At 33.5% G+C, this 15,567-nt stretch overlaps 1 protein-coding gene across 1 annotated transcript in view; it reads left to right on the top strand.

The window, feature by feature from the left end:
- PCSK5 (proprotein convertase subtilisin/kexin type 5) overlaps positions 1-15,567 on the top strand; it is a 265,069-nt gene that overhangs the window by 231,505 nt on the left and 17,997 nt on the right. The window contains exons 25-27 of the mRNA XM_038169846.2: positions 5,447-5,489; positions 6,300-6,442; positions 7,702-7,902. Of these exons, the coding sequence (XP_038025774.1) occupies positions 5,447-5,489; positions 6,300-6,442; positions 7,702-7,902 (387 nt within the window). The remainder of the gene's footprint in view (positions 1-5,446; positions 5,490-6,299; positions 6,443-7,701; positions 7,903-15,567) is intronic.

Raw genomic sequence — 15,567 nt, 5'->3', positions numbered from 1 at the left:
ATTTACACACATGGAGAAGATGGTCAGAAGAGTCAAAGAGCAAAAGATAATGCATCAGCTGAGTGCTGGAATAAACTCTAAGAAAAATAAATCAAACACCCTCACTTAATTGTTAGATACTACTGCCCATGTCTTTATTTCATTTCTCATGAAGTATGCATAACTTTAATTTTAATAGGAATATGAACGAAACATTCTTCTTTTTAGCCCTGTAAGTAATAATTTCTCTGGTTGCTATCATATTTTAGAGCTTCATCTGAGGAATAAATCTTTCCTCAACATTGGTCCACTACATGTGTTTACAGACAAGAGTACTCCAACCAGACATACACATTTTAAAACTAGTTTGTTAAATTTTCTGTTCCTTGAAGGTTCACATCATTTTCCCTCAGTGAAATCTCTCCCAAAATATAATGCATTTATTAATGAACATACAAACAAATTTTGACATGTTTTTCAACACAACTTCCATCATATAAACCATGGAGCTATTTCATGTAATGCATGTCATAATGCATTATATAATTGCTTTCATTTCATCTTATCTGCAGGTCACTACTGCTTTTAACTACAGCATATTAAAATCCTCAATATGTGTCTTCCCCTTTATTTTTTCAATGAAAAGCAGTAACAGCAAATGAAATTATTCCTCTTTTAGAATAATATAATTGAGATTAGAGATTATGATTTTTTTAAGTTAACCATCTTTCCAACAAGAATAACAATCAAAATATTTTCTGCTTTCACTATCCTCATTTTTCTACTAACTAAAGGTAGGTTACATTTTAAACAATAAAAGTTATGAAAAGAAATAGAGGTAATTTTTGTAAAAGGATCAGGAGGTTTTGAAAACAAAAAGGTGAAAAATATTTTTCCTTCTTTGACTTAAAAATGAATGTATTTTTAATTCATTCATCTTGATCAAACCAAAGTTATAGCTTTTGGCCAAAGCAAATAATGATGAACTTTTTTCCCATTTAAGTCTCACTGACTACAGCATTCAGCTTATTCCATGGTTAAAATTATCATTCTCACCTTTCTTCCTCTTCCTGGTAATATGACTTGTCGAATGAATTATATGTTATAATTAAGAAAGAAAACTAAGCAAATTTACTGACAAAACTCCTAAAAAGAAAAAGAATCAGAGGAAAAAAATAAAATAGGAAGAACAAAACTGACAAAAAAATAAGTTTTCACACACAAAGTAGAAGATTCAAATCACAGTTCTGGGTTCCAGAGAAGAAATCTCCCTTATTTGCATGACTTACTGAAATCAGAATTTTCACCTAGGCTTATGTCTAGTCCAAATCCCATTGTGGTTGGATTGTACATTTCAGTTATTTTAATTGAGAACCCATAAAACTAAATCAAAAATGGTCTAGGGGTAGTTAAAATATGTAATTACACTTGTTGGTTATATATTACCATTTATAGTTTTGTTTGCTTTTTTTTTTTTTCTTTTTACATTATTTTAAATTATTGTTCAGAGGAATGTAAATGGCAAATAAAATCTAGCAGTAACTGCTGAAATTAAACAATTACTACAGGCTGGCCCTTAAAGAAAAACTGTAATGTAATATAAAATCATTTTCATTCATTACATTTAATTAAACTGGAAAAGAAAGGTAAACCAGGCATCAAGTCCCAGGCACAGAATATCCTCAGCTTCTCCTGAGTGCAAAAGGAGTTAAGTGTTTTCAGCACATTCTAGGCTGAGCCAATAAATACTTCAAAATATTTAATTAAATTAAAAAAAAAGTTCATAAATGAATCAGAAAGCTAAAATAAAAGTTACGATCTAAATACAGATACTGCAAAATATACCCATGCACTCAGTTTCAACTCACAGCTTTATTGTATACATCAGACAAAGTTAAACATGCATACCAGTCATTGCAAGATCTGGATCTCGACAAGACACTTTGATTAAGGCCAACGCAAAAGTACAGTAGGCTAACCACACAATGTTTCCAGAATTAGGATCTGTCTAAATATTGTGAACTCTGAGATACAGTGAAACAGTGACAGGGATTTTCAAAATGCTCTGGAGCTCATTTTTACTATGGATTTATGCAGTAAATATTTCATTAAGCCTCTAAGGTAATACTACAAAAATCACCTGCAGTGTTCCTATACTTTCGAACAAAAGAACAAAAGTGCCCTTACAGCAAAGCAATGCAATGCTTGTAACACTAATGCCCATACTCCCTCATGAAGTAGGGAAAAAAAACACCACCACCACCAAAAAAAAAAAAAAAAAAAAGCCAACAATGTACCACTAATTCACTAATTCTCTACAAACCAGTTAGCTTAAAGAAAAAGTAACTCTCTTTGTCCTTTGACCATTATTTAGTCTTTGCATGTCCATTTTCTAAATTAGAAGAGAGCTCTGCTACAAATATATTGTACTTATGAAAGGTGGGCTGCAAGGGAGGGTACGGAACAATCACTGTAGTACAGAAAAGGAAAGGAACAAAATTACTTTTTCTATGAACTCCAGATGATCTTTGCTTATGTAAGAAAGCTACAATAAAAACAGAAAGTCACAGAGGATTTTGGTTGTGTCTGAGGCTGTATATTTTAAAATTGGTTGAATCCTGTTTCCAGTGCTATCAAGATTAATTTTGTTTCTGTATTCAAAGAGTGGGTGAGACTCAACACAATGGAAATCAATGCAAATGGAAACTATTGTGTGTAGATAAAATATTAGCAGTTCTCATGACAATAAATCTTTTAGAGTATGATATATCTATCAACCCATTTCATGCCACAGAAATCTAGTTGTTTCATGGGCAATTGAACTCTAAGTGAGTATAGGATGAACAAGCTGACTTCAGCCCCAACAGGTATTTATTACTGCTAGTCCAAGAACAGATTGTGGCAGATTTTCAAAGAGTCACTGCTGAGGAACTGTATGGTAATATCCTTGAAATTCCCTAGATAATTCATTCTTAAAATTTGTTTCCAAGATTTTGGAAACATAGCATGTATTAAACATAGAATTTGCTATTGAAGGAATACTTACTTATACTTACTTAGCGTTCTCTCTGCTTGCTTTCAGATAGCTTCCCTCATTGTATTCCTTTCTAAACTATTGCATTATTCCTCAACAGTTTAAACTCAAAAAACTAAGATTATATATAAGAGGTGGTAGAGCTTCCATTTAGTGGGTATGTCTGTAAAAGAAACGGCAATGTTCAATACAGGCTGATAAATAATATAGGAGACAAATATGCAAATGGATTTAGGCTTCACAATCCCAATGGCTGTATGTTTAAATACCAGATTAGACTATGGGCTGGTCTTGACATGAGTAAGAGACATAACAAGAACAATGTTCCTTGACACTGTAACCTCAAATGCACTCTGAATGACAGAAAAAACATATCTTAAAACACAAGTATTTTCAGAAAGCTCATGATTTCTAATCAGAAAGCCAGATGTATGCCCCCTGCAATCCTTCACTGTTTTAAAACTTTATTGGATAATAAATCAGAAACTGTAAAATTTCTTCATTCCATTTTAACTCCTGACTATGTACTGGAATCATAAAAGAGACAGATGTATAACTTTATACAAAGCTATCAGCAGCAATAAGCAAACAAATTCCTGATACCTGCCATGGTTAGACTGGCATTAACAACCCATGAGTGCTCTTTCACCATCCAAGTAGCATATTACACATGAGGCCCATGGGTAACACATTATTTTACTCACTCAGAAACAATCTAGAAACTTCAGAGTCCCCCTGGTTTTGTCATCAGAAAGGTCAACAAAAAAAAAATATTTTTTTCATTATTGCTGGAAACTTAAATGAGACAAAATTTTCACCGTGTTTGCTTTGCTTCTATAACTTCCTGAGATTTTCATTTTTCAAAATTATTAAGGAATTTGTTTGGTTTTGTCCCTCCTCCAAAATCTTAGGTTTGAAGAAAGACAGTGCATTCCCAAGTGAAATACAGCAAACTAGGTATTACTATATTTTTGGCTTTCTAATAGGTTTTTTTCTTTCTGCAATTTTGCCTATGCTTTTGTGTTTGCAGCAGGGTGCAAGAAGGTTCTGAATGAGTAGGCACCTTGTAGATGTTTGTGATACCTTTTTTTTTCTTTTCCCCTCTCATGCATTCTAGTGCATTTTCCCCAACAATCATCCGCAATCATGCATTTTCCCCAACATGCATTCTAGTCTGAAATATTAACAAACTATTTTTACTCATTAATTTCTAGATGTTTTCTCTTAGACCCTAAACCAGCTTTAAATGCAGTTGTCTTCAATTATGATTAAAAATAAATAAAAAATAAATAAATAAAATAGTATCTCATTAAAAGAATTCCTGGACAAACTGGAAGTATTTCATCTGGAAGTAACAGAGGGCTTCATAGAAAATATTTTCATATTTTAAGAGTATTTCTTCTTTTAACATAAAACCTAATCCAAAGAGCGCTAGGTTATGTGATTGTTGTTTCTGATTGTGCTCTAAACAGCAAACAGAATATTTTCACAGGTTTGCAACATTTCTGGGAAAAGTTTTACACCTCATAAATAAATTGCTGGAACTACTTACAAAACCAAATGCAAGTTGCCTAATAAGGTTGCATGTGTAAAGTGTGATTTATTGTATACGAAATTCAAACAGACTCAGTGAAAATTTTGTCTTGTGAGTACTATTGATATCAAAAATAATTTCTAGACATTTCATAGTTTAAAAATACATTGGCCAGGTTGTTCCATTTCCTTCTACTCTGTTCCATTTGGGATACTTGAATAAGGTAAAAGAAACCGAAAGCTAACAGAAGATACTGGAAGGTTACAGAAAATATTCTTCCCTTCATGTGGGCATAAAGCCATATCCATCATTTTAACAGCTTTAAGAATTGTAAAGCACTTTTTTTGTTCATTTAACAAAGCTTTTGAATGCAAAAACTAATTTTATTAAAAAGTTTAATAAAAAACTTTGCCCTCCCCATTATATAGAAAAGTGTTGGTCTAACTTTTAAGATGAAATGATTGGTTACATATTTTTTTAAAGTTTGCTTTTAGACATGCAAAAAATGAACAAATAGTTTGAAACTACAGATTTGGATACTTCACGGTCTCCTTGTATTACAAGTTATACTTTTTGTCTAACTTGAGCTCCTGGGAAGATTCTGCTGTTCAGAACAACATTTCTTAATTACTCATCATTTCCTAGGTGATTTGTGCTCAAAAATAAGACTCAAAGTCACTGAAAACAAACAAACAAATACAAAACTAGAACTTACTTGTGGAGGACCTTGCTTCCAAAAAAATGTAATTGGAGATCCAGAGAAAATCATGTTATAATTATGACTATATTGTTTTTAATGTAAGAATTTTTAACATAAAAATGGTGTCACAATGCAGCCTTTTAACATTCTCATTCTATCTCTGAATATTATTTACATAATTTCACATTTTTAATTTCAGATGACCCAAGAATCTGCACAGCATGTGTTCAGAACTACTACATGTGAGTATAGCTCTTCATGCCTCTACATTTTTTTCTGATGCAAAAATGTGTGCTTAACCACATAAACTGTGCTGTTTATGTTGTCCCACTTCTTTTAAGTATTGCCTATCTGAAAAGATTAACTTTGAGAAAAGCTTGGGAAATGGTGAAAAAACAGCCAATCATACACTATCAAGATCATTTAAACCTTATGGACTGATTTGATCTTTGCATATATAAAGAGAGGTATATTGAACAGAAAGTGTATACAAGTTAATAAGTGCCTCTGGGTTTGGAACTAGTACACTCTTAGTATATTGTGCCCAATTCTGGTATTTACAGTTCAGCAGGCACTTAAAAATTTAAGGAGGTTAAGGAAAAAAAAAAAAAAAAAAAAAAAAAAAAAAGTTTAACTTAACTAGAGGGAAAGGAAGAACCCTACTGCTTTTCAAATAGAATATCAAGAGAGATCTCTGTAATGATTACTGTGATAGAATAAACGTTGAAAAGACTGTGAGCTGTAGCACTGGATTATACATTTACACAAGTGGTCATCTCTTTTGACCCACAATATAGTAATTTAAGCAAGCATTCATTTTTGTGTATACACTTAAAAAAAATCAAAGTTGCTATACTTAAGAATGCTGATATTAGGAAACAAGACTTACTAAAATTGAAGAGCTAACCACAAATGCACTTCAAATAATTCAAATAATTTCTGTTCATTGGGATGAGAAAAGAGCTTTGCCATTATCATGCCTAGAAGCAGACAGAAAACAAACTCATTAACCTCAAAAGGAATTTACCATTTATGTTTACTTTACCTTATAGGTATAAGCAGCGTTGCTATAAATACTGCCCAGAAAATACCTACAGAGATGAAAGTTCCCTGCAGTGTAGACAGTGTCCTAGCAACTGTGATAGCTGTGACAAGGATAAGTGTAACGTGTGTAAGGAAGGTTTTTATCTCTCAGGTAAGCAAAGTAACAAGTATGGCATATACCTTGAAGTATCTTAGATATTTCCTTTTTAGTCTGGATTCAAATTCTCAAATTCTCAACTCTCCTATGGCAAACAGGAGAGGCTGGAGGGATTTAACACTTCGCAGAATCAGGTCCTTTGCTTTAACACAAGATGCCATTTGTTTCAAAAACTCCAAATATTTGACACTAACTATCCACTAGCTTGGGAGGGTATTTTTTTCTTGTATTGTTTTGTTTTAATGCATTATCACACTTTCAGTCAAATTAAAAAAAATAAAAAAAAAATGATTTGATTCAGACTGTGTGACAGGAGAGGCTTTTATCTCACAGAAAAACACTTAAACATTTCCTTGCTATTTTTAGGTGTATTTTTACTTTGACTTTAAGGTCCATGTAATGAGCCTCAAGCATTTTCAACATAATTTAGTTAAACCACAAAGTTTCACATCAGATTCACACAAGACTCAGAATTTCTTAACTGTATTAGGAAGCCATGAATCAAGCAGGTCTGGCTCAGACACAATGCCAGATAGGAACCACAGGAAATCTTGAGGTTACGGTGTTCTTGTGCATTGCCTACTCCATGTGCAAAACAGAGGACTAAAAAAACATCACATGCATGGAAAACTCTGTGGTCACAACCTGAGGTGATATGGTGGTCTATTTTTCTTTTAATGGAGATTGAAGAAAACAAAACAAAAATAAAAAATAAAAATTAAAATTAAAATTAAAAAACAAAACAAACAAACACAAAAAAAAAAAAACAACAACAGTATAACAACGTCTAGGGGGCTTTGCTACAGTATACAGATGTTTAAGCTGAATCAGTCTTGCCTGAGTTTAGCTTTATATTCACGAGCAATTGGAGATTCAGCCAAACCTGAATTCTGGAATTCTGGACTTGGGTTTTATAGAGGGCCAAAATAAAAACTGGGATTTAACCAGAGAACTTTATTCAAGAACTTGGACTCCCATAAGATATGTATTTACAGGATATAAGATATGGATGAAAACCTACCTGAGATACCAATTTCAGTGCAGATTGGTTAGAAGAGTTTATGCAGCTGAGCTGAATTTAGGGTTCACATTAAAAATGTTGTTTTGATATCTAAAAAATGTTTCATAAATTCTTATATATTATTTGTTTGTCTTAAACTTCCTTGTTGAAGACAGAGAGGTCTACTGGTGAGGTATCTTCTTGTCATGTTTAGCAGTTGACACCATGATGTTAGATTCTGTTTCTGTTGCAGGTGACATATGTGTGACTGAGTGTGGAGAAGGCTTCTTCAATGATGACATGTTTAGAGAATGTGAACCTTGCCATAGGAGCTGCAAAACCTGTGTTGGGTATAGCTACAAGAACTGCACTGGGTGCAAAAAAGATTTCCAGCTGTCTAATGGAGAGTGCCTGAATCCAAGAAATTATCAACCCACTGGGAAATTCTGGGATGGTAAGTGGCAAGAGACCCCTTAATCTTTTCTGTTTCTCTGAAGACTACTAAGAACTTTAGAAAGATCATGCAGTCTCAGTGAAAATACACTTTCATCAGTACATCAAATGTACTGACTAAAAACATTGCTTTGATCACAGACTGAAATTTATCTCCTTGCAAAGTGCATAACATTTTATTATAATTTCTGTGTTCCTTATCTAAAATACGGGGAGTTATTTTATCTGGATAGGAAAGAGTTTGAAAGATATAATATTTTAAAAAGATAAAAATTATAAAAGATAGGGAACTGTGAGTTCCTATACTGGGAGACATATAGGTTATGTTTCAGAACAACTATCTGGCCATTGATTCTCTACACATTAGTGAATGTAAGTTGAAGGAAACTAGAAAGAATCAAATGTGTGTGTGTAATGCATATTTAACAGCAATATTCCTTCTTTTAAATCCTATTACTACATAGACATGCACCACTAAGAGACTGAACACAGAATGTAAAAGTGCGTTATGAGTTCTTGTCCTACTTTAGCTGTTTCCATGCTTTCACAAAATTATCAGTTCTTTCTTAGTTAGCTTGTCTATAGAATGAGAAAACTACTATTTTCTTCTCAAATAAAATAATGTAATTGGAAGGAAAATGCTTTTGAAAATAAAAGCTGTTGATGAGGATGATTTGTACTATTTTTTAAATTATTTTCCTTTATTAAAGCATCTGCAAGTGCATTCCAGTGCAGTCATCTATTTCTTCTTATGAAAGCATTAAATGAAAAGATGATTGTACAGTGTTTGTCATTCCTATTATATAAGTTATAGAAAGTACAATTGAATGGGTTACGTTACCCAATGAGGCCTTGCTAATGTGTGAATTTATCACCCAGCATGCAAATTAAAACTAATTTGATAGGTAAATTAATTATTTTTAAGTGAAACTTTGTGCACCACACTGAATCTTGACAGGCTGGCAAGTGACACCTTAAAATGGTAGTACACCATACCCGCCAACAGAGAGTAAAATTTCCACCACAGTTTCAATATCTACTTGTCTGATCACTGTAAAGAAGAGAAAAGTCACCAACGTAATCCTTTCACTTTTTACAGTCATAAGGCATCAGCTGGAATAATAGGTTCAGTTTGGGGCACAATGTTTAAAGAAAGAAGTGGGTCAATATATCAGGAAACAGTGAGGAATAACAGAAGTCTACAGAAAAATAATGTGTATATATATATGTGTATGTGCATATATATTTAAAATTAGAAACTCAGACCAATGAGGCCCTTGGGACTGAATGGGGAGGCCAAAAGGAACACAGCCATAAAGAAGAGTGGAACAGATCAGGTCTATTTATGTGCAGTAAACAGGACTTAAAATGGCCAAAAGGAGATTAGATTGGCCTTGGAAAAAATGAGACTTCCAAATGGAATGAATAATGGAGTAAAAGTGGACTCTGTGAGGACATTTGGGAATTTCCATCACTACAGGTCCTTAAGAACAGATAAAAAACATCTGACAGGGTGGTTATTGAGTAGAGTGAGAGACTATCTTACTTATGGTCCCTTCCAGATTTATTTTTCTGTCAAATACAATTTTTCTTCTGATTCTTATGCCTTTATTTGACTCAAACACTTCAAAGAATGGCTATCCTTAGAGCTCTATGGCCTTGAATTAAAAATTAATATATTGTTAAAAAAATAAAATAATAATAAAAATAAAATTTAAAAAAAAAATTAAAAAGAGTGAGAGGAAGAAAAAATATATATATATTGACCATTTCTAGTCATTGCTTATCTATGGAGAAATGTTGCATGAAAAACAACATTTCTTCACATTAGAAAAAGACCAGAGAGATCTAGAAAGGAGAAATATTAATAAAAAGTTGGTTTCCTCCATGCATTTCATTGTGTTTCATCCAGATAGGTATTTTCCCAATCTGAGATGCTCTGAAACTGTCATGGAAAGAACACATCTGTGGTTTGGTCTAGCTATTGGTCTAGCTACTTCTAACACTATCAGATAAGGTGATTCATTGTCAGCTGTTTTCTTTTGATCAAGCAGCTGATGGCAGGTCTCTACACAGCTTTACTGTACAGTGGAAACATTTAATCTCCATCTTGCCTATTATTTCATTTTCTCTCCAATAGTTAAAGCAAAACTTACTTAGGGACATTCTGTACCTCAAAATATATCTCTTTCTGAGCTGTACTGGCTTGAGCATTAATGACTGATCCAAAGCCACAGGTTCCCTGATGTAGTTGGTGACAGGAGTCCAGGAAACCTGGCTGGAGTATTTTCACCTTCTCTTAGGTAGATTCTACAGCATGGCAGCAGCCATGGCATACAATTGCTGAGAAAGTGACATTGAACTTGATGATATCTTGAGCCTTTTCTCAAAAGGGAAAATTTCCAGATAGTAGTACCCTTCAAGTCAAAATGTTAATGTCTTACTGAAGCTACACCCAGAATAACTACATTTATCAACAGTTTATGAAGTTTCTTGCTCAGATACTCCAGGATCATCTCTCTCAAAAAAGTCATTTTAATTTGCTAATTAACAATATGACTGACTAACTAAATACAAATAACTAACAATATGATTGATAAATAAATGATTGGCATTTTGGCTAGAAAATCACACTTTCACTTATTTCTTTTGCTGATACATTCAAGAGGCAGATATCAGGTGAATCCAGATTTCCAGCTGTGTCTTCTATATTTGAAAATCCATACTTACGATCCTTAACAAAAAAGAAGGATCAGGAAGGATCAAAATACATTTATTTAACACCAGTAGTACCTGGTAATTCCTAGTTAGATTCCTATCACCTGAATAAGATGATTCCTAGTTAGAAATTGCATTATATTTCACACTCAGATGAAGTTTTAAAATGCCTGGATAACTTTATAAGGGAAAAACAAACCAAAAAACAAAACCAAAAACAAACAAACAAACAAAAACTTGACAGAGTTTCAGTATCTGTTAGAATCTCTTCCTTTATTGGCAAAAGTTTTCTGAAAACCAATAAGATGTACCTGAGGCAGCCACTGTCTTTTACTGCAGTGTTTAGAAATGTTCCACAGTATTTTCAGTACAAGATCAGCTAAGATGAAAACCTACCCGTGCTCCTCAAAACTGACAGTCAGTGAAGGTTCTGGCTGGCATAACTATACAGAAAAAGCTCCTGGGACAACAGGTCCTCTCCATCTTAAACATTTCTGTAGGGCCTCCTCTTTTCCATTATATATTTCAATAGAGATTATGGGATCTAAGAATTTTTTTTATTTCTTTTTTATTTACACATGAATGCAAAATCGTGGCAACTTCCCAAGTTTTTCACTTCTTCCTCTGGACAGATCCCCAAATATTTTATCCCAGTTTATTTATTTTTTTACTCTTTAGCTTGTTTTACAGCTACTTTGATTGTCTACAGGGTTATTTTTCTTAGTAAAATATTGTCATCTGATGTCAAATTTAGTTTCAAAGGGAAGCCTGTCATGAGCATGGGCATGTTCCATGAAACTTTTGTGTTTTTCAGGTGATATTAAAATACTTCTATGCTTGTTCACCAGTCTGCTGTGGGCAAGACTGTGGCAGTGATTTGGGTTTTGGTTCTCATCTTCTCTTCTTATTTATCAATATATATTTTCCACTAGGTGCTCAGTATCTTTGGCACATTTACATCAATGCAGCAGCATGGCACAGCTGCCTCTGAGCTTCGGTGGCCTAATAAGTTGTTCTAATTAAGTAATACAGACCCGACAATTATTAGTCCTTTGAGGACTAATCCCACTTTGAGGGATTGAGCTGCATGTGGGGGAACAAGTATGAAATAAAAACCTCGCCCCCTGTCATGGGTGAGAGGATAAAATCACACCAAACTCATCCTTACGATATAGTAGTATATACCCTACTCCAGACAATGCAGGAAGATGACACAGCTAGGAAGACAGCCAAAATTTCCAAATCCAGTAGTTTACGTCAGCTTTTACCATGTTAGTCTTCTATTGACTCATTTTCTTCAGAAATATTACAACAGAAAGCTGAGGCATTAGACCTTGAACTGTGTTTACAAACAATAAAGCCATTTTCCTTTGGCTTTTCCAGCCACATGGATTCAGTGGGCTCCATTGTGGTTTTAGTGATTGTGTTGACTTACCATATGTAACAAAGGGAGTTTTGGGAAACAACAGCTATAGTTTTTATTTGTTTCTCTGGTGAACATAATTTCAAGGGCAGCACAACAGAGCCTGCCATGGTGAAACCAACACAGAGTCTGACTTTCTTTGCAATTTGAGAAACTGTTCCAATCTAAGGGAGGATTAAACTTTTGTGGATATAAAACACTTTTTTACTTTTTTTCTCAGTTGAAGCTTTCACTTATATTTCTTTTTAATGCAAGGATAAATGATAGACCAGTCTTATGAATATTTTTAAGCATACACAAAAATCCAAACTGTTCTATAAAAAACAACTTACTAAAATGATATCAACTTTGAGGGCATATTCTGCTGGGCAAACAGTTTGATTCATATCAGGACTCATTGAGGACTCATTTTGATTCAGTTTGATTCATATCAGGACTCATTAATAAGTCATATCCAAACAGACCTTGTCTGGTATATAGGCTTTTAAAAAGACCGGGCAAGCCAATAAAAAAATAAAAATAAAAATAAAATAAAAAATAAAAAAGATATCAAGCTCTGTGTTTGTAGCATGAAACATCTGTATTTTATCTCTTGTACCAGATGATGAAATGACTTTGGAAACCAGGAGACACAGTAGTGTAAGTTGATTCACCAAGTGAACACACACACCCTTTCACCTGGAATAGATGTTTTGCAAATTACAGTCAGGTCTTCATTTTGCCTGTTCACTGTAAATACTGCTTCCTAAAAAATCATTCATTCCTTGGTTACATGGTTTAGTCTACCACATATTTCTGAAAAGTACAAAATGAAAAAAATGGGTGTGGAATGAGGTCTGTTTCTGATGCAAACACGAAATGGAATATGTACTTCTTTACATGCAGATAATATGTGCTGTAGTAAATTATGCAGTTAAATAGCAGCTGGTTCTGTTTACTATTACATACCACCCCCAATAATGAGAGCAACCTCCCACAAGCAGCCATTGACCAACTGCATCAATCTTGCATATTTTCCTTTTCCTAAATATAGAGTAAAACAAAACTGTAAAAATGCAGCATGCTAGAAGAGTTCCGGTTGAAAGAAAACGGTAATTCAGGCTTCAAAAGGATTATTAAGGTTCTCTGACCTTAATCCAGATATGCAGATATATATACAAGGGTCTCAGAATGGGTAAGGAAAAAAATGAAGTGGGGTGGGTAGAAGATACTAGAGAAATCAGAAACAGAAGAGAAGGGGTCATAGTCTTACAAATGAGAAAATGTTATAACATTTGGAGTGTAGAATTAGAATACCATGGGAAGAGTTAGAAGACCTTTGTAAGCATCATCCAAATCTGAAATTTAAGGTTGCTGGAGGAAAGAAAAAATGACTGACTATCCTATACATTCTTAGGCATGCCGATTTCGTATTCTAGCTATTTTTTTGTAAAGTAATGCTATGGTTGTTACAAGATAACTAGATTGTGAATTAATGTTTATTGCAGCTTGTGATTTACTTCTCAGCACTCCCATAGTTTCCTTAAATTTACAGTTCACACAAGCCTTTGAAATGGGATAGGGCTAGTATTTTATTGCATAAGTGTATTTTTTTCATTATGTTTTATCATGTCTATGTAATTTTAATTACCTTTTGGATATATGTAACTTTTTTTTTTTTTTGTCTTTTTATTCTTGACTGTATCAGTGTTTCAAGGCCAGTGCCATGTGCAGAATAAAATCTAACAAACTAGGTACCATCTCAGCTGGATCATATTCAAATCACATCACACTACACAGTATAAAAGTCAGACAGGTCACATTCTAAAAGGAATATGCATGCACATTTCCTTCTGCATTCCTCACTGCAGCAACTGTGCCATGGTTCTACACTGCAAAAATACTCTCCTTGTAGAACTCAATATCTTTTTTAACTAGAAGATAAAGGCATTTCAAATACAAATGTGCACAAGTAGCTACATTGATAGCAACTTAAAAATATAAGCTTTTAGGTCCCTCATTTATTCAGAGAAGAGCATGAATATATAAGATCTAAAATGGAGAAGAAAAAAAAAAAAAAAACAAAACAAAACAAAAAAAAAACTTCATCCATATGAACATTTACTGCTTGCACTACCTGTCATTAAGTACGTTGTCCATAAAGAGTGGTTAGAGAGAACAAAATGGGAGAAGAACAAGAACAGAGAGGATGAATCTATCCTAGCAAGAACCCTTAAAATGCAGTTGTGGCTCTAAACAGATTAAAGGATGGACTATAAGCTGTTTCAAATGCCATTATATTTAAAGCCATGACTCTTTAGATATGTCCACTTCTCTGGTTTGACCTCCGGTCTTGAGGTTTTGGAGGGCTTTTTGTGTTGATGTTTCTTTGTTTTGTTTTCTTTTAAATAAGCCTTCAATTCTCCAAAACAACCACTTCTTTCCATACAGACCTAAGTTTTTCACCCTGAATATTTTTGAGAACTCATTTAATCTTTCTTTAAAATCAAATCAAACAATTCTGGGATACAGTTCAAAGTAAAACCACTTCAGTAAAAAGAAAGGGGAAAATGGTGACATTGTATTTAATGGAGCTAGAATTTCACTCATTTTTTTCATTAATTCAGTTTGGAGATCACAGTTAACATCTTACGGCACTAGTTTTCAAGAAACTGCCATTGCGTCTTTTATGTCCCGTTTACAAGCTCAAATGAGAAAAGAAAACTATTACAGTTTATTGCCAGTAGGCAGCTGAGCACAACAGAGCCACTGGCTCACTCACCCGCAGCTGGGTGAGAGAGAAAATCAGAAAGCAGAAAACTCATAAGTTGGGATAAGGACAGTTTAATAAGAAAGACAAAAATAAAAATAAAAATAAAAATAAAAATAAAAATAAAAATAAAAATAAAAATAAAAATAAAAATAAAAATAAAAATAAAAATAAAAATAAAAATAAAAATAAAAATAAAATAAAAATAAAAATAAAAATAAAAATAAAAATAAAAATAAAAATAAAATAAAAATAAAAATAAAAATAAAAATAAATGAAACAGGGACAAGGGAAAGGGAAAGGGAAAGGGAAAGGGAAAGGGAAAGGGAAAGGGAAAGGGAAAGGGAAAGGGAAAGGGAAAGGGAAAGGGAAAGGGAAAGGGAAAGGGAAAGGGAAAGGGAAAGGGAAAGGGAAAGGGAAAGGGAAAGGGAAAGGGAAAGGGAAAGGGAAAGCTCATTAGCTCTATCCCAACCAAACCAGGACAAAAAACAGAAAAAAAATATATATATCAGTCTTCAGTTTGATAAGCCCTTGACTAGACAGAATGGGCATAGCGCTGTGGTAGCTGCTGAGCTGCAGTAAATGGTAGCTCAAGTAGTGGCACAGTAAGATTCAGTTTCTCAGTTTCCATAAAGGAATAAGGGAGATTGAGCTGGATATATGTCAAAGTTGTTACCCATTCTGACAAAGGAACAAGAATCAATGTGACATTGAGTCAGATTCTGGCCTGAATAACACTAAATGGAAGGCATTTTAGTTTGAAAAACCCAGGGAAG

The sequence above is a fragment of the Anas platyrhynchos genome, chromosome Z (assembly GCF_047663525.1).
Source record: "Anas platyrhynchos isolate ZD024472 breed Pekin duck chromosome Z, IASCAAS_PekinDuck_T2T, whole genome shotgun sequence".
NCBI lineage: Eukaryota > Metazoa > Chordata > Aves > Anseriformes > Anatidae > Anas > Anas platyrhynchos.
This window is presented reverse-complemented; position numbering and strand designations above follow the sequence as displayed.